Here is a 26,383-nt window from a genome sequence, read left to right as displayed (position 1 = left end):
GATGTATCCATGTGGTCACCAGCAACTGAACTTAGCTCGAGGTAGATTTTACTAACTTCCTACGACGATTAAATTTATATCCGTATTTATTTAGCCACTTTTCCGTGACTTCAATATGTCTTGAATGAGTCCTGGAAACTGCCCCGCAACATCGTTTGAGAAATACCACGTTCGCCATGTTCAAACCATAGCCTTCTTCCATCCTAGCTAAGAAATATGTAAAGCTGTGAGCTGAGCCAAAGAGTCGTTTTGGAGGAACAGGAAGCCTTGCACTGTATACCTGTAATGAAAAGCAGTAACGACTGCAGTCGTTAAACAGGGCTGACGGCGGACGCTGCGTCGTGGGTTTGTGGGTCGTGGCCATTCTCCTCCATTGCATGCACGGCATTTAAGCTTGGAAACAGAAACCTAACAGGATGGGTGGACCTTCTGGCCCAGTCCATGCTAGTGTTTTGGTTGGTACTTGACGCGTTACGCATCGAGCTCTCGTTGTGTTCTTTTGATTCCATTTTCCTCCAAACTATTTCTATGACGGCTTTTGGGTGATTATTGTTTCCTGAAATATCACGTTATACACGTTCTAATGTACTGCTATAGACTTCTTACCAGTAGAACTGTTTTTAAAACTGCAGTGTGGTTTTCTCCCTTTTTCCCTGTCATGACCATAGCCCTGTGGGTAGATTTGAAGTCAGCTGAAATGCAAATTCTGACACAAAAGAGGATCACGTCAGAATTTCCATCTACTTAGCTGAGATGGTGCAGATGTTGATTCTGAGCCTCCATGAACCTGATGGTGGCTTTCAGCTCTTGCACTCCAAAGCAGGCACTGGCTGTGAGGTTATTTTTCTGGCTGCATTTACATAAACCTTGTTTATACGAGATGCCTCAGTGGGGCGGAGAAGGAGGGCCACGACGCAGCAGTCCTCAGGCCAGCTTTGGTTGCTCTGATCACATTATCATGGTTGGCTGCCCAGGGGACAGGAGGACTGTTGGTGACGTGGTTTCCTCTCATTGTTAATCTCTGATCCTGGGTGTGTTCCGACCTGCATTAACTTACTGCGCTTTGCGACAACTTTGTTTTATAGAAAAGACCAGAAAGTGTATCCTTTGTGTGCCTCCTGCGACCTCTGACAACTAACTGCACCATATTCAGGAAGGGTTAGAATATCTGGCAAGGATATTCCCCCCAAAGGGCTATTATTACTGCAAATTTCATTTACATTCAGTCTCCCAAATAACAGTCTTTATAGCAGCGTATCTCCAAAGTCCTCAATTTCTGTAAAATTTGGCACTCTTCGCTACCTCATAAAAATAGAGCTGCCCCACAGACTCCACTCTCTTCTGCTGAAAATCACATTACAGCTGTTTTCCCAGGCCGGGCAAGAGTTGAGCTCTGTTTCTACCGAGTCAGGTGTCTGGCTTGGGGACCAAGGCAGACTGGACAGTCCCTGCGGTGGATTGGGTCACTTCCAGAGCTCCAGATGTGGCTCTCCGAGTGGGTCAGTGAGCCCTCTACGTTCCCAGCTTTTATGGCGTACTTGCATATCTGTGTTGCCATGAACATTCATAACAACTAAAACCAGGCTGATTGAATCCCACCAGGGAAGGGAAACTAAATCTCATGATCTCCCCCCTACTTTTCTCACTATGGTGCTACACTGGGTCGCTTGGAAGACCCAGTGGAAACAAATGATAGATGACAAGTGGCCTTTGAAGGCCCACCAACTTCTGCAAGGACACCACTATAGTAGGAACCCCACTAGTGACTTGCAGTGTCTTCTAGAATGATCCAGTCACCAATAGACCACTATAAATTAACGAACAGCAATGAGGACAATTTTTTCTTTTTTCTCAACCGTCACTGTGTTCTGCTAGAGGACTCTAGTGGGGAAACAGCTTGTGCATTAATTAGTAGCTGTAGCACATCTCAGAGGAACAGTGACTGCTGCTGCCTTTGTCGCCCGTTGCCTGCAAAGAAGCAATGCAGAATTGGGGAAACAAAGACCAACGTGGTGATACCCCCAGTTTGAACCGTATTCTGCCATGGAAGCAAGTCACACTCTCTCATCCCTTCTTCTGGAATATGCTATACAATAACCCAGTCAGTCATTGTTAAAGAAGCGCAGAAAGTTAATATATAGGAAGTACACAAGAGTAAAGGGCTGATCTCAAGCTGCCACCTATGGGGACACATGCACAGATTCTCTCATGTTTTTTTTATTGGTGTGATTACACAGCACGGGGATTCCATTGTTTTTTTTATTTGGTATTTTGTAGCGCAAAGTTGTGAAAGTATGAACAAAGTGGAGGAGGAATATCAGTGTGAATGGCGATACAACAGCTGTGGTCCTGCCTGTCCAAGGACATGCCAGCACATGGATCCAATACCGTGTCCCGTGAAGTGTGTCGAAGGATGCCATCCACACTGCCCTGCAGGTAAGAATCTGTGCTCCATGCCTGATGGCTGGTCAGGAGGATCTTACTTGGACTCTCACTGTTGCTTAAATAATTTGATTATTGAAGTGGGAAGAGGCAAGTTATGGACTTCTCCTGTTGTCCTTCAGTTTTCTAATGCTTTGATCAGTGACAACATCTGGTTGTGACTGGTTGGAGATGTGGCATTCAGATTTGGGAAATATGGTTGTGTGGTCAGAAGAATGAACTGTGCCCCATGAAGTTCCTCATTCAGATCTCATCTCTCCAGTGGTATTAGCTGAGTTGGTTTCACTTAGCAGGGCAGCCCCAGAGATAATACTCCTACTTAGTCTTCCTTCATGAGACTCTTGTAAATGTTACTCTGATAATACATGCAAAGGATTTGGGATATTGGAAGCAAGGAATAAAGAATGGAATAGTGGTAATTGGTCTGTTCAGATTATGGCTGGACTTGGTATTCTGGCAGAAATACACTCAAATCAGGGAGGCTTTCTCTTCCTATTGAGGAAATAAAATAAATGCAATTCTTTTCTCTGTATATAACTCAGAAAACAGACTGGCACCCAGAAATGAGAGAGATGGGTTTAAAAGGCTTCTTCATCCACCTATCTCTTTTTAAAGAAATTAAACTGTGTCCCCAACACCTTCACAAATTATAGCCTCTGTGTGTGTGTGTGTGTGTGTGTGTGTGTGTGTGTGTGTAGAGAGAGAGAACGGCCCAGATACCAGCTGTTAGGGGGCTCCAACTTCCAAAGGGAAGAGCAACATGTTTCTGCCTCCTTATTTTGAAAGACCAAAATACTGCAAAATGGGTTAATGGCATTAAGTTCAAAACTGCTGTGATGCCCATCTTTATGATGTCTTGTTTTGAGTGGAGAATTGTGTTGTGAAGAGAGTAGCACCCCAGAGCAAAACATCTGTCTTCCAAAGAGACTCAGGATTGGATAGCTCGGAGCACATTATTTTTGCACTTAAAGGGGAAGAGGTCTTTCTCTAGCTCGTAAAGGTACCAATTTGACCACAGTTTGTATCATCTTTCAACATTTTTGATCGGGCAAGGGTGAATTCAGCTCTTTGGCTCATGGGACTCTTTTTGCCTGCTTGTTTTAGTATGTGCTTTGTTGGAAAACAATTGTATCCTGTTTCCTCTTTCTGAGATGATACTGCAACCCAGATGTTAGTAAAGAGAAGGGGAAAGAGTGGCTGTCATTTGGCGACTGGATTCAGTTGCTGATCTCTAGCTCAATTCTAGACTTTGCTTTCTTTTCTCCTTGTTTCCCGATGACCTTCTTCCCCGGTTTCATGTTAGATGTGGGAAAGGATAAATCAGTAAAGTTGCTATGGAACTGCTTGAATGTTTTTTTGCAGAATCAGCAGAAGAGTAGAAGAATTGAAACACGGGTGGCACCACTAGGACTGCTTATACCCGGGAGATGTGGTGCTCTGGAGTTCTTACTAAGTTTCCAAGGGAGAGGCTAAATGTTTAAAATGTCAGGGTATCTTGTTGTACTTTTTAAAAAATTAAACTCATTCTCCAACAATTCTGTGAAACAGGAAAAATTCTTGATGAGCTTTCTGAGTCTTGTATCAAACTCGAGGAGTGTCCAGTGTGCGAAGTAGAAGGTCGCAGGATTTCTCATGGGAAGAAGATAATTTTGAACTCGGAGAATGCTCAGCTCTGCCAATCCTGGTAAAAGAGAGGACTTTGTGGAATTCAGGGGAGGGGGCCGGGTGAATTAGGGCAAGGAAGAAATGCATATGCCATCTCATACGTGTCCTCCATAGCTCTGGATTTTAGCAGAAGTCGGTGGGTTAGGACTCTGGCAAGGTTTTCTCAGAAAATCGGTTGTGTCAGTCTTAAGGGATCTTGGAGGACCATTAATCATCCTTCACAAAACCAAAGTTACTCTCAAGCGGATGCTCTGCGGCTGCCTGGCCCAGAGATCAGAACAATTAACATTTTTCTGAGTGTAGAAAACTACCCCCTTTTTAAAAAACTGAGTTTGTGTTAAAGTGAATACTCTCTCTCTCTCTCCATTTTTCTATGAAACAGGATTTTTTAAAAATAGCTAAGTCAAGCCACAGTTACTAATTTAGAAGTAGTCTGATGTCAGTTCAATAACTTCAGCAATTCTTCACCAGGGAGAAGACAGTCTTCAGGCCTGGGAGGCTGGAGGCGGGATGTTTATTTGAGCCCCCTCCCCCTCTCCTGAGCATTACATATCCATGCAATTTTTCTCCCGTAATTGTTATCCATTGAAGTCACTGTCTCAGTCAAGAATTCAAATTATTGAATTAAATCTTAAGATTACATTCAGATTGACCAACTTTGCTGTGCTGAGTGAAAAACATCCAGCCATTTGCTCACTTCAGATACTGAACCCTGATGTGGAAGCACGCTGAACTACCCCAAAGCCTTGACAAACTGTATTGATTATCAGAATTTTATCATTCTAAAAAGTATTAGAAGTATTGAAGTGAAAAGAAACATTTTCAAAAGATGTTTGATCTTTTAACATAGAGGTTTTCCACTTTTAGCTTCCACAAAAACACGTGTCTGTACTTAGTGGAGTTACAGTTTATACCTTTCCAAATGCTTGCTGGTGTTTTCTGGTACATGCCAGTAGGCTTCTATGTAAATTTGGAATGACATGAACATCTATGAAGGTCTGTTTCTCCATGGACTCAGCAATGTCTTCAAGTTTTCACCTAATTTAAATGGTATACATCTGTATAAACATTTCTGTAGCAGATATCCAAAGAAAATTGGAAGTTAAAAGATTGTCGTCAGGTAAATACTACACCAGGGCTGGAAAAATAAATTATAATAGTCTTGTAACTCAACACATTAATACCCGCCATTCTTAGGCTGAGTGTCCCCTTCAGATCATGTGCTGTTATTTTTCAGGTGGTTTCATAAATGATCTGGAATTTTGCGTTGTGGTTAGGGCTGGGAGCTGACCAGATCTCACCCGCTTTTGCTGAGAAGAGGGTTCTTACAACAGCGTGGATGATCTTATAGCTCTCTCCTTATGTCCCCTTGCCCAGGTCAGCCAGGGATCTCTAGAGGAAGGTCCTTAGCCCCACAGTCAAGACCCAGTGCAGGCTTCTCCATCTTGATACAGATTTTAACCAATGTGAAATGTTCTGCCAGAACATAAGCAAATATTGTTGGACTTTAGTGCCCAGGAGGATTAAAGTGTAGAGAGAGTTGGCCTCTGTTTAATTTCTAGAAATCCAATGCAGACTTTCTTTAACTATACTTCTGCAAGAAAGTGAAGACTGAATGGTCTCAAAGGCTCAAGGAACACCCAGAATCCAGAGTTGGAAGAGGCCCCTTAGCTAAAGGAGTCCAACCCGCCGCTCCTTGCAAGAATCCTGCGTCCTGTGCCCGGACAGTTGCTCTGCCTCGCTTGAACAGATGAGCAGGGGCTCCTCAGCTCTGCCACTTAGCCAAGGAAATTTAGCAGTGGCTGTAAAATGCCAACACAATAAAAGGGTAGAAGAGGTGATTGCAAGCCAGCAATTCGGAGGAAGTGAAATAACTGATTTTAGTCATGATCTGAATGAGGAAGAGATAGAGCCAGTTTAATCCACTTTACAGTGGGGTAAATTTATTAACTCACTCTCCTACATTAAATAGCTCATTAATTACATCACTGCTTCATTTCTACAACCAGGCCTTGTATCTCTTGCTGAATTTGACAGACTCTGCTCTTCCTTTTTGGACTATATTTAAAGTATTACCATACAGGGTCTTTCTTAAGATCACCAACCAGGACATCTTTTTGTTGACGAATAGGACAGTATAGAAACTTGAGTACTGTCTGGGTAGTTTTTTCCCCCCAACATTGGACAAACAGTTGACAAAAGTAGATGTTTACATGGTTCCTGGGCAGGCTAGAGCCCTTTATTTTTATTGGTTGAAAATGAAATATTTATTATTTACATAATATAAGGTTACATAAGTAACCTTCTTTAACAGAACTTAAAGTACTTGATGGAGGCATTGTTTCCATTTAAAACCATAGAGCTAACAAGGTTATCTTCAGAGGACTTAAAGGACAGCTGGAATACCAGCAACCTGGTGTTCTTTGATGTTTCAGCCCCATTTAATTCGTGGCCTTTGTCCATGCTGCTGTTCTGGGGCTGAATCCATTATGAAGCCTCGAAGCAGAGCCCCAAGAAGAAGGACTGGGTGAAACAACCAGCGTAACATGCAACAGTTCTACATGGACGCTTTATCGGAGTCTGCATATGAAATGTGCAGTAGATCCACCAACGAGATGGTGTTTTCCCTACACATTTTTTTCATAGCATGTAACAGCTGAAAGGAACAATCTCGGTCATTTTCAAGATATATCACACAAGGAGTTGGTCTAAATGTTGCCATAATCTGTACTTCTGTACTGACTGTTGACTTTATTGTGTCAGGTTAGTTCAGTAAGTATGTAAGAAAAGCTTAAAGGTGTGATGGGGAAAGGAGAGAATGAAGGCCATTTTCAGTGTTACTCTTTTTTTTTTTATTGATAGAACACATATTAATTTATATTGTAATTGTGCTTGAGACAATGATTTTCCTGAGCTTTCCTTATGCCAGATTTATTTTCTGTCAAAGAAAAAATGTGTAAATTATTGTGAGCTTTTGGACAGCAAAATCAATAAACTAAACTTAGGAACAAATAGTTATTAAAAACTGGAAAGAGCAAACACAGATTACGCTCTTCCTTGTTCCTCTTTTGAAAGTTTAAAATGGAGTTTTAACTGTTTGTTTCTCCTACTTTGTTAGCCATTGTGAAGTACGGAACTTGACATGTCACCCATGTGATCCAGAAGAGGTTGGCAAAATCTTGCCCACTGTTGGTCCAGAGGAAGAAGAGGAAGGAGAAGAAGGAGAAGAAGGAGGAGAAGAAGAAGAAGTCGTCACACGTGAATATTCTTGTAGCAAAATGATGGACCTTGCCATCCTTATGGATGGTTCCAATAAGCTTTCAGAGAGTGATTTCGAAGAGCTGAAAAGTTTCATAATTAGCATGATGGAAAAACTCCACATCTCCCAAAAACGAATTCGCTTGGCAATCCTGGAATACCGCACTGGTTCACACATTTACCTTGGCCTGAAGGATATTAAAAGGCCATCTAAAATGAGGAAGATTGTGCAAAATATAAAATACACTGGTGGAGATGTAGCCTCTGCCACTGAGGTACTCAAATATGTTGTGTTCCATGTGTTTGGCAAGGCACCGCGCACAAACGCCGCCAGAATTGCTGTGTTGTTTACAGCAAGCAAGGACACCAAGAAAGTTCAGGCAATCTTTCCACTTTTGAAAAAGAAGAAAATTATTGTGATACCGGTTGGGCTTGGGCCCCACGTCAGCACAGAACAAATTGAATTAATTGAGAGGCAGTCACCAGAAAACAGAGCTTACATACTGGACAGTGTCCTTGAGTTAAGGCAGCGCAAGGATGAAATAATCGATTACTTCTGTGGTCTTGTGCCTGAAGTGAGTGCTATATTTTCCACCCGAAGCCCAGTTCCAACTCTTCCCAGCATTGGTGCAGTGACGGTACCAGCAAGCGGTCGTGAAGTAGGCTCAACGGAGATTTCTGTTTCTGTTCACAAGATACGTGACATTGTCTTTTTAATTGAAGGGTCCCACGAAGTTGGCGAGGACAATTTTGATAGGATCAAAGAATTTCTTATCCGTACAATCCGGGAGTTGGAAATAGGAGAGGAAACCATTCGCATTAGCATCGTGCAGTATTCCTTTACCATCACCGTGGAGTATTCCTTCAAGGAACATCAGTCAAAGGAGCTCCTGATTAAGAAGGTGCAGGAGATGAAATTCCAGGGAGGAAACGCAACCAACACTGGACAGGCTCTCAATTATATCTCTGAACAATCGTTTACCACCAGCAGAAGAACAGAGCAAGTGCCGCACTTGGTTTACATGGTAACTGCAAATCCTGCCACAGATACCATCACTCGCCCATCCAGCGATGTCCAAATTATTCCTATTGGCATAAGGCCCAATGCAGACATCCAGGAACTCCAAGAATTAAGCCAGCCACAGGCTCCTATTATCATAGACGGCTTTAACAAACTCATCCAAGAAGGGCCTGACTTGGTACTCAAGACATGCTGCTCGAAGGAAGGTAACCTCTGGCTTATTTGTTATTTTTAAACTTGAGAATAGAAGCACTTCCTGTTGCTTTTATAAAGTTACACTATTTGCCAGTTACTTAATGTAGAAATCTTGACAATGAAAAGCTTTAAAATCCTCCTCAGGAATTTGCAGCAAGCCAATGGATGTGGTATTTCTTCTGGATGGAACTTCAAACGTTGAAGAGTCACAGTTTGAGGAAATGAAACGTTTTGTGAAAGCATTTATTGAGCACGCTGATGTTGGTGAGTATTACCTCATTTTAGACTTCTGGACGTTCTAGATGTTATCTACAAGAAGGCGGCATTAAGGTAAGCCTATAAACTCTTCCTAAAAAGAATCTTGATCTATATTTGTGAAGCTTTGTTAACTTTAGCATAGGAATCTACCTCATCTCAGGTGCCAGGGCCTGGCTCTTCTGAGGAACTTCTGGCTCATATGGTCTTCCTGGTACAAAGATTATTTCTGTGCCAGGGCATGACAGTTCCTTGGAACTAAAAGCTACATCTTCCTTATTTGGTACTCTGATGAAGTGGCTAAGCAGCGAACAGATATTCTTGCACTGACTCTTTGGGTCAATTGGATTAGCAACAAATCTCAGCCAGGTAGCTGTCTTATTCTGATGCAACAAAAACCAGAAATATCTTCAGGCACTTTGAAGAATAATTTATTTACTAACGTTAAAAGCTTTTGGAAAGTGAACAAATTTATGCATGTATTAATTTGTTAATCTTCAAGCTGCTACAACAGAAAGCTTTTTGTTGATTAACAAAGAGAAAGATGCAACTTTTTTTAAAAAAAGAAAAATGTGTCTTGATATGTGTATCTGGGGTGGGGTGAGGGGAAAACAGTCAGAAAACCAAAGGCAAGGTCACTCAACAACCACCGCATCTTACACATCATGCTGTTCGTAAACTAATAAGTGAAGTCAAAGACTTATACTGTCAGAGGACAGCTGAGCAAGCACAAAGAAGTCTGTATTCTTTACAGAAAGAGAGTGAGGAAGACATGCACTACTTTACACTTTAGTTCCATCATTAATAAAAATCAAGCATGCTTAGACCTATCAAGAATCCAGATTGGTCTGGATAGATAGGTTCAGGATGTTGAAGTCCCCAAAGTGTCTGTGGGAAAAACTTCAAAACCAAGCTGATTTTCTTGATAACCTGGGCCTTCAGAAACCCAGGCCCTGCTTCTAATCACACTTGGATGACCAGATGACCCCATTTTGCGAGACAATTCCAGTTGTGTGGGAGGCATCCTGGACTCCAGGCACGCTCCTAAAACTGGGAGGTGTGCCACTTCCTAGAAGCCCGGCTATCTGGGAGCAGAGCAGCCTTGCATTGCACTGGCCCAAGCGCTTGAGGAAGCGTAGTAGGTGGAAACACAGAAAGTCAACAGTAGAAATGACACCTGGGAATCAGACTGTCCTGTCCACGGTGCTTTTGGCGCCACGCAGCAGCATGTCGCCGGTGTCAGTCCTGCTGACGGCTTTGTGCTGCCTCTCTAGTCGCGTCCCTTTTGCTTTGCTTGGTGGAATGATGAAGTGAAAGAGGCTGTGGATGAGGGGGAAAGCACATAGGTGGCAATGTGGCTACAAAAAAGTGCGAAAAAGATACTGTGTACTGTGTATAGACAAAAAATAATAATAATGGCAAAGACTATAGTCAAAGAGGACAAGGAACAGTTAAATTCAGAGAGGCAGAAGAACGCAGATTGACTTTGGTGGAAATAAAAAAAATGGAAAAGGACTAAACAATGAGCCCTTCATCATTGTGGATGGACTTAAGGGTCAAAATGATGAAATGTTTTGGCATGGAACTGAAGTGAGGCAATGCTGGAATATTTTAGATTCAGGCATGGTAATGCTAATGAAATGCTAAACAGTGGGACTGAGGCATGTGTTAACGTTGATATCCAAAAAAAAAAATGAATGAAATCATCAATGCCTTGAGAATGTTGAAAAATTGCGAAGCTGCCGGTATGATGGTATAACAGGAGAAATGTTAAAATATAGCTGTGGTCTGCTTAGGGAGTAGCCATGTGACTTGCTGAATGTGTGAATAAAGACTCCATCTGTCAGGGTATTAATGGGCCGTGTGGGGTTGGCTACTAGAAGTGACACTGAGCAACATTTGGGAAATGCAGGGCAGAGGGTGTGAGGATCATGTTTTAGCTCTTCCCCACGTCATTGAGAAACAAAGAGTTTCTGAAAGATTTAGAAAAAGTATGTGTGATAGCAGGCTTCAGTTATGGAAGGCCGTTTGCAAATATGGTTGAAGTTGGTTGCTGAGTGGTATATGATGCAAGTAAAGCACGCATAAAAATAAATCGAATACTTAGCAAATCTTTCAACAGGGAGCAAGATGTGTCATGCCCTTTGTATGTTTAAAGGTATTTACGGATACATGTATAAGGAACGCTTGTAATGTTATCGGAGGAGTGTTGGTTGGGGATGTGAATGTATGCATACTTATATATGCAGATAACGCTGTGTTGTTGGCCAAGAATCCACAAGATTTTCAGGGAATGTTAGATAAACTGTATGACACAGTGGGGATTAAGGGCATTTAATATACCAAATACCAACATATTTGTGTTTGGCAGAGAGAATGGAGTCCATGATTATAAGTTATATGTAAATGCTGAAAAACTAGAGCAAATTGGTGAATTTGTGCACCATGGTAAACACTTATCAAAGATGGCAAAATAGGTGAAGAAATCTTAAGTGCAAATGCTGGTAGAAAGGTGGTGAATAGTATTTGGCCTGTTGTGAGAATGATTGTAGAATGAGTGAAATAAAAATGGTTGTGCAAGAGAGTGCATCCGCCCCCTTTGTTATATGGATGTGAAAATTGGCGTATGTCAGCTGAATACAATAGGAATGGGATGCCGATGAGGTGTGTGTGAAAAACAGTAAGACGTAGAGTGTGGAATGAACAGGTGCCGAATGAATGTGAATGGGACAGAAGAAGTATGTTGAGATCGGTTAGTCATGAAGAGAGAATGAATGAGGAATGAATGACAAAACTGATATATGAAGGAAGAGTGAATGGGTCAAGAGGAAGGGGATGACGGGGAAGGCTGGAGTTGATGTGATGATGAGAATGGGAGACGAGGACAAGCAGTGTATGAAGTAGTGGGGAAACGAGGTAGAAGAAAGCATGTTTTGAAAAGATAGAAAGTTATGGAGAAATACAAAGAACATTGTTGATGTAAATTATGTTTCCTTTTCTTTTTTCATGCCTTTAATTTATTTGGCTTCCTATTTTTTTTAAACTCTTTTCTGCATAGTATTGCTCAACCCTAATGACAGTAGCATGATGGACACATTTTTCTTTTGGATTTAGTTAAGTCCTTAATTCTTTTTGTAAATTTCTTTCAAAATATGACTGCGGGATATTACAAAATTATTTGAAATATGTCTCCCTGACGTATTATTCCACTCTTATGAAAGCTAGGATCACATAATAAACCACCAAGGATCTTGTCCAAATGCTTGGGTTAGATCACTCATATTATGTTGGGAGTACAAGATACTGAACAACATGTTATTATTTACTCTGTTCTTTGTCTAATGCAGTTCCTGTTTTGGTTGTTTGGTGGGGCAGGATTCAGGTAGCAGTGTGTTTATCTTCTGTGCTGCACAAGTGAAATAAAGGATTTTCCAGAACGTTATACTGGATTGAAAGCAACAAGTAATTAAATTCATCCAAAAGTATAGTCTGAGGTTGTTGGGCTCAAGTGACAAAAAATGGTATGCAATGTGAATATGGAAATCATGCAAATCAATATGCAAAGGTGTCTTCTTTTTTGACTTTGAAATCTGGTAGCCCTAAGCAAGTTCTAGTCCAACCTTTTTAATTTCTTAATCCATTTTCCTCTCTAAATCTTTTGGCTTCCTCTCCAGGCCATTCTTCAACTCAAGTGGCAGTGCTTCAATATGGAAAAGTGAACTCTCTGGAAATTTCATGGAACGTACTCCAGGAAAAAACAGATCTTCTGAAAAGGGTGGATGCCATCCATCAAAGAGAGCAAGGCCCCAGCAAACTAGGTATCTTCTTCTCTGGTCTGCAGTGAAAGGGCAAAGAAGATTTTGCTCTGATCAATTCTAAGAACGTTTATTAAACTACAAATGACTATTTGTGTATTTTCTTATTTATTTAAAATGTACTTACATGTACTTAACATCAGTTTTAGAAATCTGTGCAAACTAAAATTCATGTAGTCGCAGTGGGAAAATCTGGAATTTTACTCTATTTATAAGTTCCATTAAGATCTAGAACTGTGACCACTAAACATTCCTGTAATATTGGCCTACCTTGCTTGAGATCCTGTGCCCTTTGAGCAAATACTGAAAGCAGAGTGATCTTATTGTAAGCAGCTCAGAACTTGGAGTGACTTGGTGACCCCTAACTCTGAGCATCCTTCACAATGCCCAGGTTTCTGCCAGGGATGGAGCATCAGTCAAAGAGGCCCCACTGAACTATCTAGGCCACAAACAGCAATAGAAAAATGTCCCATTAAGTCAATGGGACATTAATGACATGATAGAACTCCATTTCTTTATCGGTTATATTTCTGAATGATCTCTTAAAATAATATCTAAATGAACAGTTGTAAAATATGAACACTTACGTGTTCCTAATGAATAAAACGAGCAGTGCTACCAGCCCAAAACATCACAAGGCCTGACCAAAGAGATGACCTTCGAAAGGCATCAGAAGCATAATACAAATTATGCTTCTCGTAGTGGTCAAGGATGAGCACCTCAGCCGATGCAGCAAGAACAGAAAGCAATGTCAGATGACAATCCTCTGGGTGTAGTAAGGTTGCGAAAATGGGGAGGTAATGATAGTAAGAGGCACGGCTATTGCTCCTGCCTCAGCCAGGATGGGTGTCAGGGTGTGTTCAGCTGGATTCAGTCTTGCGGTGCAGTCTCGGTATCCTCCTGTTTGTGCAGGAACACAGAAACTCCAGCCCTGCCGTTAAGGCAGGACAGAGAGGCCCAATAGAACAGCCTCAATCATGGTTACTCTGAGCGCACTGTGGTGCTCCTGCTCTTCAGGCAGATAAAGTTCTCGTAGCCCAATGTGCCACTCACACATGCGCTGCTTTGCAGTAACCTCCCTTTCGACTGACTGGCTCGTAAGAAAGGAACGGCAGAGAGCGCTGCAGAGATGCAGACCCTTCGTTTGGGAGGAGGAACAGAATCCACGTCCTCAGAGATCAGTGTGCATTTGTGTAGGAGAAGCTTTTGCGGGAAAAACAGGGAGGAGGTAGGACAAGAAACAAGCGAAGTGGCTATTTACAGGAACCATGTCCACTTTTAACTTATTGGACAGAATTTGGGTTGGTAAATGAGCACTCTGGGATTCACCGGTGGGAATGGTCAACCTCAGCCTCAGTGTTAAGCGTTTGTGATCAGTAATAATCATACTGGTGCAGGGAAGAATATGAAGAAAATGCACAGAGAAAGAAAGAAAATCTGCATGAAGCAAACCCTTGAACTGATAATATAATGGTAAATTAAAGGACTGAATAATATACCCTTCTTTAACAATGGGTTATCGCAGCACTGAATGATTAGGTGACTATTTTGGCATAGCAGTTGCAGCGAGTATCTCCCGTCCAGGAATCTGCTGCTGTGTCTTCTCTGAGACCTAATGAAGTTGTCCTGTAGGGTTCAATCTGAGGAAGTCTTCCGGAAGGAAGACCTTTAAGAAAGACCTGGTCCAAATCATTAGAAAGGTATTGATAGGGTTGTGGATCCTGTTTTAAGGGAGGAGCCTCTGCTCCGAGGAATCTCCTGATGCGTGTAACTTAAACATCTGAGAGCAATTTAACATTTTATCTCTCATTTTACAGAGATACAAACAGGACACTTCTTAAGAATGTCACATCTTTGTTTCTGTCTCCCTCTGCTTGAGTTTATTGGAGTTTTCCCTTCCTACTTTCGGTTATAATGCTTTTAATTTTCTGTCCGTAATTTTTTTTAGAACAAAAGCTGTTTAGTTTATGATTTATCTGGCTTCAGAGTTAGCTCCCCTTAAAATGCTGGTGGGTCACCCCCAGATCCAGTTATGATTAAGTCATTCCTTGCTTCTTTATACCAGAGTGTGCAACCTAGTTGAACTTGGGATAGCATCAGCTTTGCTGGGTGTGTCAAGGACCACACTCCAAAAAGTAAATGAATAGATATTAATCAAATTCATAACTGCTGCTTTCACTGGATTTCCTCCACATGTAATCAATTGATCATTTGTAAATTAAAGTGTGTCCCTCTTTTCCCTTACTCATTAGCTGACTGGCTCACTATGGGAAAAAACCTGAATGAAAGTACATACAGTCCCACCTCTTTTCTCCCCAAAGCACACCTGAACGCACACTGCTCCAATACATTCAGGTCACAATGACAACCTCCTTTACTCCTCCAGTGGGGTGGCCACTGCTGATTTCCTCTTTGTATGAGGTGCAACCAAGATCCTCCTCCAGCAGAGGCCAGATGCTCCAGCCCTTCTCTCCCTTGTAAGGCCCAATGACCATAGTGGCTCTTTCAAGAGATCCACAGCAGTTGCAACCGTGGTGCAGGGCCCTGTGGAGATCTCTCTGCCTCACATAGCCAAAGTCAGGCAGCCACCACCTCCTATCCCCCTGTGCCATGAAGCATGATGACCTAGCCCCCTATTTAATTTTATAATTTGGAGGCCTCCCAACTCCGCAAGACCCTGAGAAGCTTACAACTTCACTAGCAAGGACAATAATAAAGAAGCAAAGGTTACAGATGTCCAGATAATGTAATCAAAGATGTATCCTACAAGGGCCTTGAATAGCCAAGTTTTCAACAAACTTCTGAATGCCATCTAGTCACAACCTGGTCACCCCTGATGGCAACAACATATTCTGTTTGTGTTGTTTGGGTGTAGGGTAGGCTGGACTCACAACTGTTACAATATTCCCTTCAAACCACAAGAAAAATTAGCTCAATGTGTTTTGGCCATTGAATCGGAATAGCTGAGGCACGCAGTCCTGGTGTGGAAACGAGGATGATTTTTGTTGATTTCTTCCCACTGGATGCCACTGCATCTCCATTAAGATGTTCTCCTTCAAATGAGACAGAAAAATATGCTATTAGGAGACGTTTCCTCTCCTGCTATTGGCCCCAAGGATTCAATGATCCTTCAGTAGTAGAAAAATAGGTTTCGGAATGGAAAACAATAGTACTATGAAGAGTTGCTTTATAATTTGAAATGCCTGCATTTTCTTGATGAAATGAAGTGTTCTTTACTCTGCTTGTAGAGTAAGCTATTTTTCTTTTGTTTCATTTTCAGGGGAAGCAATAGACTTCATGGTTCAGCATGCCATTTCCGAAGTCAACGGAGGGAGGCCCAACGCATCCAAAATTGCTGTGATTATTGTGGCAGGCACCTCAAGAGATGCCGTGGAACCTGCTGTGTATTCTGCAAGAATCAATAGTAATTTTGTTATTTTGCCACTACTTTTATAGTGTGATGATATTTTTGCAACGTATCTCCAGCTTGTCGTGGAGTGAAAATTGTAAATGCCCCGCTCTTCTGTGCTGAAATATATTTGCCCTGCTTTATACATTGATGGATGCCACAGAAGTCCATATACACACATGTGTTCCTGAGTCTGTAGGTGTTAAGACTGGAGAGCCCATTCTTCAGCATCCCCGAGTGTTTTCCCAAGGTGCACTAGAGAAGAAAAGGTTTTCAGCAGAGAAAAGGAGGATATATTTAGCATTTTGTGCAACAGTCTCTTCCCCTGGCTCGTGAGGGACATTTGTTTGCTTTGCTATTTTATATTCGGTACGCTGCAACCCACAAGCCAGCCTACAGCAGTTAACAGATATTGAACTCCCATGGGGAGAGGGAAGAGGAAGATGGCTGAAGCTTTTCTCCTGTGTAACATGGTGCAAAGTCCAGCCCCTTGCAGTTGCCATGCAAGAGAGAAAAGGTCACTGTGCATAATTTACATGTGGCTGTAGTGTAACATGTAGCCTGGCCTTGACCTCAGTGTCTATTTGTTACTCCCAGTCTAAATCTTCAGGTAAGATTTCCTCTTCATATTGCGTTGTGAAAGATAAGCACAAGTGGTTATAGCTAACATTGAGAAAAAAGAGTGATTATTTCCCTTGGTAATAATCCTATTCAACACTCTTGCTGACAAGCTTAGGAATTTCCATAATCTTTGTCTAGTTACAGACATTAAAACAAGCTCTGTTAAAAATAAATACTGTTGTAACTACCGGCCAAACAAAAATGGATCCAAAGTTGGTGGAATATTGCAATTCCTGCATTGGTCCATAAGCCAGTTTCCTTTTAGTGTGAAATAGTCTAAATGAATTGTGAAATTATATTATTCATGTAATATTATAAATTTAGACTCTGAGTGCAGCTGAAGACATAAAACTGCCAAATATTTAATCAGATATTGGACGTGGCTCTCAAATTATTACGGTTTCCTTCTCTTCCTGTAAAAGAGTTCGTTCTCTGCTCTTGGGCGGAACTGTCATTAAATGTGACCATGGGAGCACCATTAAGCATTTTAGGGCTAATTAAGCTTCTTACAAAAGCTACAGTCTGTTTCCATTTTAAAGCTTTTGAGAAGGCTGAATTCTTGATTGACCTAATTATTATCGTTAGGCAAAGACTCGCAAGGGGAAAAAGGGTGCACAGCAAAGCTCAGCTCTTGGTTGTGCAAAGCTGGTTAAGCAACTGACAGTGTTCAATCCACGCTGGTTTACGTATCTATTTCGGATTAATTTCTTTTAATGAAATTAACTAATTATAAAATGGGAACAGAGGTTTTACAGCAAAGCATCGTTTTTAAATCTTCTGAGAATATTGTTTGTTGTTACTGTTCTGTTTTGGCGGGGGGGAGGGGGGCAAATCTATGCCGAAAACAGAGAATGGAAATAATGATCAGTATTATGCAAAAGCTGATTTTAACCAAAGTATTTTTGAACACTGTACTGAAGTTCAAATTGAATTAAGGAGAAATTAAATATATACTTCTTTCCCCAGGGGTATCGCTGCTTCCCATTGGTGTTGGGACCAAATATAATGCAGAACAATTGAAGTCTTTAGCCGGGCCGTCTGCTAAAGACATGATCATTAAGTTGCAACACTTTGAAGATCTTTCCACCATGAGCACGTTGGGTGATGAATTTATAACGAAACTTTGTACAGGTAAGCCCCATATCACTTCATACTCTAGTTCAGTGTTTCTCAACCTTGGCCACTTGAAGATGAGTGGACTTCAACTCCCAGAATTCCCCAGCCAGCTGGGTGGCTGGGGAATTCTGGGAGTTGAAGTCCACTCATCTTCAAGTGGCCAAGGTTGAGAAACACTGCTCTAGATAATCACACACATGTTAAGAGTTTTTAAAAGTTCACCCACTGCCTCTTTTGTTTCTTTTATTGTTTTAAACAGAAATTCTGTTTTCATAATGCAGATGACAGCAAACCTATCTTTGCAAGTTAGTACTTCAGAATATCCTCTTTAAAATTACCCCTCATGTAGTCGAAGGGTGAATCTTATTAAAAGCAATCAAGGACTGGGGCCCAGGTTATGGTGCCCAGACAGGATTTCTCAGTTAATTAGTTAATTGTTCAATGTGAATGTTTGCAGAGGCTTAAAAGGCGACAAGGGCATTCAAGGAATATATTGGATCTTAGTCATCGTCGTTATTGACAGAGGTGGAAAAGCATCCTCTTTACAGGTGAAGCGAACGGTGGCCTCTGTATAAGGTGGCGGCTTCTAAATATGAGCGTCGATGGAAGAGAGTATATGCAGCTCAGGGTTGAACTGTAGCAGGGCTCTGGTTCCTCTTTCTGCTATTTTGGGTTGCTGCCGTGCATTTGTGCTTGTCTGAATAACGATCTGACCCAGCTCCTCTTGTGGGAGGAAACAAGGGCAGAAGAAACAACAGCACGCTACCCTTCCTGGATATCCCCATCAGCAGAGGAAACGACGGCAAATTAGAAGCACCAGTCTGTCGAAAAACAACCCAGGCTAATCAAGTGCTCCGTTACCGGAGTAGCAACCCCACCTCCCACAAGAGGAGCCGTGCAAGAACTATGTAAGGAGCTGAGAGTGGCTCCTTGACCAGGGATCTCACGGCAGGATTTCATGGTTTTTTGTCCTTTGCACGTGAGTCTTCTGAAGAATTGCTCATGGTTGGGGAGGAGGGTGCTTCACGCTAAGGAGAGTGATCAGCAGCACATTCCGTTTTATTTATTTATCCTGCCTTTACTTTTGGTCGGCTCAAGGCAACGTACAAATCTAATGCCTGCTCCTCCAATTTTCCCCACAACAACAACCCTGTGAGGTGGGTTGGGCTGAACGAGAGGGACCGGCTGCAGGTCCCCCAGCCGGCTTTCCTCACCATCTCCCAGTTTCTTGCTCAGCCCTTTAGCCAGGATACCACACTGGCTCTCGTGCCTGACCTCCCAGGACAGTATCCTGGTCTGAAACAGTCCAGACTTTGCGCTTCCGCCCTGGCAGCGACGCCCGTTGCTGTCTTTGGCCCCTTCAGCCCAGATGCCAAGGCCAGAGGTTGGCAGGAATGATTGTTGAGCAAAACTTCCAATCCTCCTGCCCGGAGGCAAACGTGGCCTCCACTTTCACCCATCCTCACCCATCCCAACGCTTCTAGAGCTTCGATCCAGGGATTCCTTGGGTGACCCCGTTCTGCCCCTTGCAGATCCACATGATGTCATCCACAAGATGCCATATTTTCTTCAGATTGCAAGGAGAAGGGAAGAACTTTGTTTGGCACAGCAATCTTGAAAGAATTTTGCCAGGCATATGAGAGAAAGGACTGGAGAAAAGTCACCATCTCAATTTTGACTCAGGTTCTACTATACCAACTGGCCCTGAATCTCTGAGATCATCTGTGGTGCAATCTCAGTTTTAGTGGTCAGATTTAGGAAATAATTTGATTCAAAATTTATTTCATATTGCGGCTCCATCACATCTTAGTTAAAAAGAGAGGGGGTGCTTAGATGATGATAACAACACCAACAACAACTGTTGATAAGAAAGACAAAAAAGTCTGGATACCTGGAGACAGCAGAACAGAAGAGGAAGAACTGGAGAAAACACGATATATAAAGACCTGCAAATAGAAGTAGAACAACTATGGCAAAAGAAAGCAAAGATAGTACCAGTAGTAACAGGCGCCTTGGGTGCAATCCCAAAACATCTGGAGCATCACTCGAAGACCTTTGGCATGGACAAAATCACCGTCAGTCCATTGCAGAAGGCGGCTTTGCTTGGAACAGCCTCCATCCTACGACGATACCTTTAACGCCATCAAACAACATCTGCCTCTCCCAGGTCCTTGGGAAGGACTCTCTAGGTGGATCAAAATGCCACATCCAGTCTGAACATCTGGTTGACTGTGCGATCGACTATAATAATGAAAAATTATATGTTGCTGGACTCCCAGCGACTTATATATCTGTTTCGGTGTGATTTTTATCTCAAGCTTTATGATGATGTCTTACGAATGTCTTTTGATTGCTTCCTTTTCAGAGACTGCACGGGAGTGTATAGATGAAGAGGGGAATATAAGAGCAGTAAGTATGTTGTTCCTACATTTTATGAGTTTTAGATACATTGCCTGTTACGGATGGCCAGTCCACAGGGTGGGAGAGGACTGGTTTAGTGGGTCCGCTCAAGATCCAGTGACTTTGGGTCCATAAAGCCTCCATCAGCAAGCAAACAACTCAGGTTCTAAACGAGGACCACACCTGATCCCCTCAGCCCCTTCTCTCTCCAAGGTACCATTTAAAGTCAGCCAACAGTTTCAGTCATCCTGCAAATAATAATGCAATACTGTGAAAACATATATAGAGAAAATATTTCAAACCTAGTGACATATCATTTTTTGGATCTCTATCAGCGTATTTGCTTCGTAACTTTTCAGTCTCTACTGCTGGGTGAAGCTTCTTTATTGTAGAATTTCAATGTGATGACCCTGAAAATATAAAGGGAAAAGGCTTTGAGTGAGAGCAGAGTCCGTGTTTGGATGATCACAGTATCTCTGCAGTATCTCTAATTAAATCAGCATTTGCTATCAGCTTTTCTTAGCCATAGGAGGTAACCATGGGCTAAGGAGACTCGTGATCTGAGTCTTCATAGATCCATGATGCTCTCTTGCTCACAGATTCAAAGGGCTGATCCCAGTCATTGCAAATAGCTCCATGTACCACAGTGTGGTGTAATGGGTAAGATGCTGGACTACAGTTGGGGAGACCCAGGTTCAAGTCCTCCTTTACCCATAGAAGTTTCCTGGGTTACTTTGTGCCAGTTGCTCTTTCTTGGCCCAACCTACCTCACAAGGGTTCGTAGCGGGGAAAAATTGGAGAAGGCAAAGTGGAATAGAGCTATACGAAGTAAATAAAATGCAAATGTTTTACAGAGTCCTACTCTTGGGAGGGACCACCTAGTCTCTGTTTGAACACCTCCAGGGAAGGGGAACCCACCACCCTCCCACCATTGGATCCATAGTCAGTCTGCTCTTACTGTGAGGAAGTTCTTGTAACATTCAGTCAGAATCTGTCTTCAGATAGCCTAAATCCATTATTTCCTGTCTTGCATTATGTGACACCCTTCCAGGTATTTGGAGAAAGATCTTCTATCCTTCCTCAGGCCTTTCACCTCAGGGCTAAACATGCCCAGTTTCTTCTGCGTCATTTCATAGGAGTTTCTAGTCGTTCTTGGTTTCTCCAGCAATAGGATCCTACTTACCATTCTTCTGAGATTATTAACATCTGCTTTTGTAAAATTCAAGATACACGCTTTGTTCCCAGAGTTCCTGCTACCTGTCTTTTACCTACAGCACTAAGTCTTCCCTATTGACTAGGAGCAAATCCAGGTGCAGGCTTTTTGAGGCTAAATATGAGTCCGTCCATCCTGCATTGCTATGAGATAGCCTGCCTCAGTTCTTTTCTGGCAGGATGAAGTTGGAGTCGGTGGTTGCCCTGACTGTTTTTGTGACTTTCCGTCTGTAGGGGGAAGGCTTGTATTATGTCCTTTGGTGTTGTTGGTTCCATTGAGTCCTTGGTTCATTCAAGATGTTTTCTAATTTATTTTTCATAGACAAATTTGCCTATTTTCCCCTATAAAGTTCTTAAATGATTTGGCATCTCATAAACAGAGCATACGCTAATGAAAGAAACACAGACCCTCTTCTGCCAAGCTTTTTTACTTCTATCAGGCTGAGGAATTCATGGAACTAAATCCTTCCATCTCTGCCAAGAGCAGCCGAGCCACTTTTATTATTGGAAAATGCAGCAATATAATTTTCCCCAATATGTTTGGGTGGGCAGCGTGGGGATGATTGTTCTGCAGTAACTTGGCTGCAAGAAGGTCCTACAGCAGTGGGAAAGTATTTCTTCCACCGGGTTTGATGGATGGAGATTCTGCAGCATTTGCAGGCCCGCTCAGATGCAATAAAACTGCCAGAGTGGGCGCGGATGGAGTTGGGAAGCAAGGCTTGGTTCAGTGGAACTAGCTTTCTGGTCACCCTGTTCTGGGCTGAGTGAATGGATAAAACAAGTCTCCACACTCACTGCTGGGAAGTAAAGTTTAGGCTGTGATTCTTTCAAGGAACATCTTAATTCACAGACTCTTGCAAAATAGATACTTTTACCGGGGAATAACTAGAAGGTATCTCAGGTCTTGAAGCGTCCTGTTTCTTCATCAAGGGTCCGGATTAACAGTATTTCTTCCTGCCATAGCTCAAGACTTTCTGCTTAGAAGCACTTAAAGAGTTTTTTGTTCCTGAATAGTAATGTCATTTTTTTCTCTTCTAGAGTTGAGAACATTTTTCTTATGTTATTATTTTTTAAAATATATGGAAGGTATGCTAACCGGTATAACACCAAGCATTGTTTTCACCCATCAAACTGTTTCCACATGGTAATTGTTTAGGAATCTAGCACATAATGAATCAAAGTTAATAATCAAGTCCTATGAATTCCAGAGAGAAAGAATTATCCCACTGAAATCAGTGGAAAGTGAACTCACTTGGACTGATTTATGTCCAGTATTTCTGCACACCAACTCTCCCCAGTTTGGAGCCCTTCCAGGTGCATGGACTTCCAGAATTGTCAGCAATGGCCATGCTGTCTGCGAACGAAAGCTTACACATTAGGAAGACACCCAAGTTTGGGGAAAGCAATTCTACCCCATTAATCTTTTCTAGGCAAAATATGCTGAATTTTGTTACTGTTTAGCAGAATGTCTTCTCCCATGCACCTTTAGATGGTAAATCACAGTTTGGTGCCTACTGAACAGAAACCACTTGATGGAGTGTCCCTTGAGGGTTTTCTTAATCTCAGATCCTATTTTAACTTTGGTGTGTCATTTTGTACAGCCCGGTGACAAATGGAAGCTGCTGGATCGGTGTTATATTGTGACTTGCTTACCGGGTGGCCGCACAGAACTGAACAGCCACCGATATATTTGTGAGAAGATGGCCAAGCCAACATGTCACAACAATTTCCCTGCTGTTAAAGTGGAAGAAACATGCGGCTGCCGTTGGGTGTGTCCATGTGAGTAGTTTTTCTGCAACATATGACCACATGAGAATTAAAAGTTCAGAGAAGGAGCTTCAGCTGATTAGAACATAGTATTTAGTGCCAGGCAACATCTTCTAACACTTCCCAGGAAATGACCATCTAGCAGAACCTTGAAGACATTTTTCCTCTGCCAAAAAAAAAAGGGAAAGAGGAGGTCACCACCAATCCAAAGCAAAGGATAATCTGCCAGTATGGTTTTGGGGAAAAGAAAGGAGAGGGAAGAAGTTCAATTTATTAAAAAGAGGCAGCTAAATGCAGAACCTTGTAATGTCATCCTCCTTGTGAATCTAAAGCCCACGGCAAACATACACAGCCACGTAATGTTCTAGTGCATGTCTGAACTTCAGTGCACATGTGTCATAGCCTCTGGCATACTTTGGAGACATCACTGTCCCAGAGCCTCTTCCATACGCTTCAAATGTTCATTCTGCTGTGGGAAAACTTCAGGATTCCATAAATCTTCCCAAACGTTGATGGTCTTCAATTATTGGCCCCAGGATTGGCCACTATGTTCTGGAGTCCAACTGCCCTGACTGGTGGATTTCTCCAGCTAGTTAGGGCTCAGGGCTGTAATTTTCAGCTGTACTTTCTGATCTTTATATGCAAGTGCAGAGCTTGTGAAGGGGACAAATATAGAGTGCCTTCTGGCAACCATGTGAAGTGTGGAGTGGAATACAAGGAACCCTTCTGCTCTTGAAAGCAAAGAGTTATGTGACAAAACCTCCACACTGAGCAACAGTATTTGACACCCGGGATTTACAATCAAGTGATTTACTGCCAAGGATTTGAATTGTATTAATTGACACAGAAACAAGAACTCATAGAAGTAAGCTGCTTTCAAGGTTATAGAAACCCCTTTGAAAGCTGTCAAGGACATAAACTGAGCACCATTGTGGTTTTGTGACATGCTTTGTATTTTTGTTCTGATCTTCCTTATGTATGCTTGGGTCTTCAAATGTTCATGTTAAAGGTTTAAATACTCTTTGGTTATTTTTATATTTAAATTTTATTGATGGAAGGCGGACCATTTTCAAAAATATCTGTCAAGGGCTGCATGGAGCCCAGGGATCCTTTGTCTTTATTTGCAGAGAAGCTCGTTTTCTTAACTTTTCAGTTATCGGTGATTCTCTGGGCACTGCCATTTTAGGGTGTAGCAGGACTCAGGTCACTGGAGATGGCTTCACCAGATCAATCTCCACGTCTATTTCCTGCCTGTAGAAAATCAGCCTGTCAGAGAAAATTGAGCTCTGGAACCTTCTAGTTTTCGGGAAGGTAGATCTTTCTGTCGTTTCAGGCTGAATTGTCTTTCCACAAAGAAGTCACTGCTTGGCCTCCATTTTTAGAGGAGAACAGAGTGTCGTGGGAATGGTCCCAGGCAGGCTTCGTGGAGTCCTAAGGTTGGGAAGGACCTTGGCGGCCTTGTGGTCCAACCCAGGGCCTCAATCCTCATACCCTCCCCGACAAGCATCGCCTTTCGGAAAACTTTGCCTGTGTCAAAACTCTGGCTATTTACGATGGAACACATCTCTTGCTCTGGCCTGAGTTTCAGTTATTAAAGTAATAGATGCTACAAAAATGTTTGAAATGAGGAAAATTCCCTGCCTGTCCTGGTAGGTTTTCCTGAGCGCATTTCTTTGTTGGTGGCAGTCTTCTTCCATCACCCAGTAGGGTTGCCTTCATCCACTTTTTAATAAGATCTGTGCAGAAGAAACAGACACACACACACACACACACACACACACACCCAGCTGCAAGTTGCACTTCTGGATCACAGCTGGACACCGTTTTCTCCGGGATCCCCTTCCCTCTGCCCTCGGAGACTATTTGCCTTCAAAGGTGTGGTTGGCAGGAAAGATATAATTGGAGGGCTTTTGAGATGTCTTGCTTCACACTGCATTGTAAATGAAATATATATTGAAAGAAATGGGGCATTTCTTTCCTAACTTTTAGGGAACACCAGTTGATTTTAAAAATCTTAATGTTTCTTCTTCCAAAGTAAATTGTTTTCTGCCTCCAAGGGTGTGTTTCTTAGGGGACTTTTATGAAGAGAAATAGCACAGAGCAAAGGCTCCATATCCCAGAACATAATTGAAGACATTCATTTTCTCAGTGAGGGCAAACATTCTTTTCCTTAAGCTTGTGGTGGGGCGCATTTGTATAAATAGTCGTTCCTCTGCCAGATTTGCTTTCCTGTTGAAGGACCGTCTTCACGCTGAAATGCAGATAACATTCTGAGAAGTCCCCATTTGATATTAAAAGATATTCCCATATTTCAGTCAATCCCACAACATTTTAACAGAGTCCTGCGGGGGGGGGTAGGAGTATAGGGGCAGAGGGCATGGAACAGCAGCTGGGGAATGGTGGCCCACCAGAGTTGCTGATCTCTTAACTCACAGCCATCCAGCTACAAGGACGGTGACTAGAGAGGTGCAGCGTAGCTGTCGTTGGGCCAACGGGTCCTGATCCCACATCCAAAAGCCAGCTGATAGTTGAACTGGGGGGCAAGGGTGAGCAGTCGACCAGCAACTGAGCTTGTTTCTACAGTGAACTTTTCAAACCAGGAATTGGACTGGAGAAAGCAACAGCTAGCAAAGTCGTAACAGCCTTTAGGTCCTCTGACTCCTGCAACCCTCCTTACTTGGAGAGCTGCACGCAGTGGGGTTCCTGAAGTAGCCACAATAAGTGTGATTGCTGACGTTTCCCTGTTGTCTTACACGTGTGCAGCAAAAAAAGAGAAAGGGATATGTGACAAATAAATAATGTCATCTGAAGGTCATATTTTAACTTCCTCTTTATAGGCACATGCATGGGAAGTTCAACCAGACATATTGTCACCTTTGATGGACTGGATTTTAAGCTAACGGGCAACTGTTCTTACACCTTGTTTGAAGACAAAGACGACGATATTCAAGTGCTTCTTCACAATGGAGCATGCAGCTCAGCCCCCAAACTCAACTGCATGAATGCCATGGAGGTCACATACAAGGGCTTCTCTGTGCAGCTCTACAGCAACATGACGGTAAGAGATAGACATGGGAAAAAATGATGGTAGGTCAAGTGACAAGGTGGCTCCTTTTTATTTTGATTTAATTATGATGGATCCATGAGAGGTGAGTCAACAAATACAGTACAATGACTGGTGGCTAAAATGCCCAGCAAGCTTCATTT

At 42.4% G+C, this 26,383-nt stretch overlaps 1 protein-coding gene across 2 annotated transcripts in view; it reads left to right on the top strand.

Annotated features, from left to right (window-relative positions):
* Window positions 1-26,383, top strand: part of VWF (von Willebrand factor) — a 139,974-nt gene that overhangs the window by 74,035 nt on the left and 39,556 nt on the right. For both annotated transcript variants that reach the window (XM_088145230.1, XM_088145182.1), the window contains exons 26-35: window positions 2,278-2,436; window positions 3,991-4,126; window positions 7,226-8,592; window positions 8,726-8,845; window positions 12,511-12,654; window positions 15,932-16,075; window positions 17,648-17,812; window positions 20,163-20,206; window positions 23,011-23,188; window positions 26,014-26,234. In XM_088145230.1, the coding sequence (XP_088001356.1) occupies window positions 2,278-2,436; window positions 3,991-4,126; window positions 7,226-8,592; window positions 8,726-8,845; window positions 12,511-12,654; window positions 15,932-16,075; window positions 17,648-17,812; window positions 20,163-20,206; window positions 23,011-23,188; window positions 26,014-26,234 (2,678 nt within the window). The remainder of the gene's footprint in view (window positions 1-2,277; window positions 2,437-3,990; window positions 4,127-7,225; window positions 8,593-8,725; window positions 8,846-12,510; window positions 12,655-15,931; window positions 16,076-17,647; window positions 17,813-20,162; window positions 20,207-23,010; window positions 23,189-26,013; window positions 26,235-26,383) is intronic.

This window comes from Python bivittatus, unplaced genomic scaffold (genome assembly GCF_059951505.1).
Source record: "Python bivittatus isolate LINGU-HERP-01145 unplaced genomic scaffold, Pbiv_v1 ctg000010_np1212, whole genome shotgun sequence".
Lineage (NCBI taxonomy): Eukaryota > Metazoa > Chordata > Lepidosauria > Squamata > Pythonidae > Python > Python bivittatus.
Note: the sequence above shows the minus strand (reverse complement) of the source record. Positions and strands in the feature narration are given on the sequence as shown.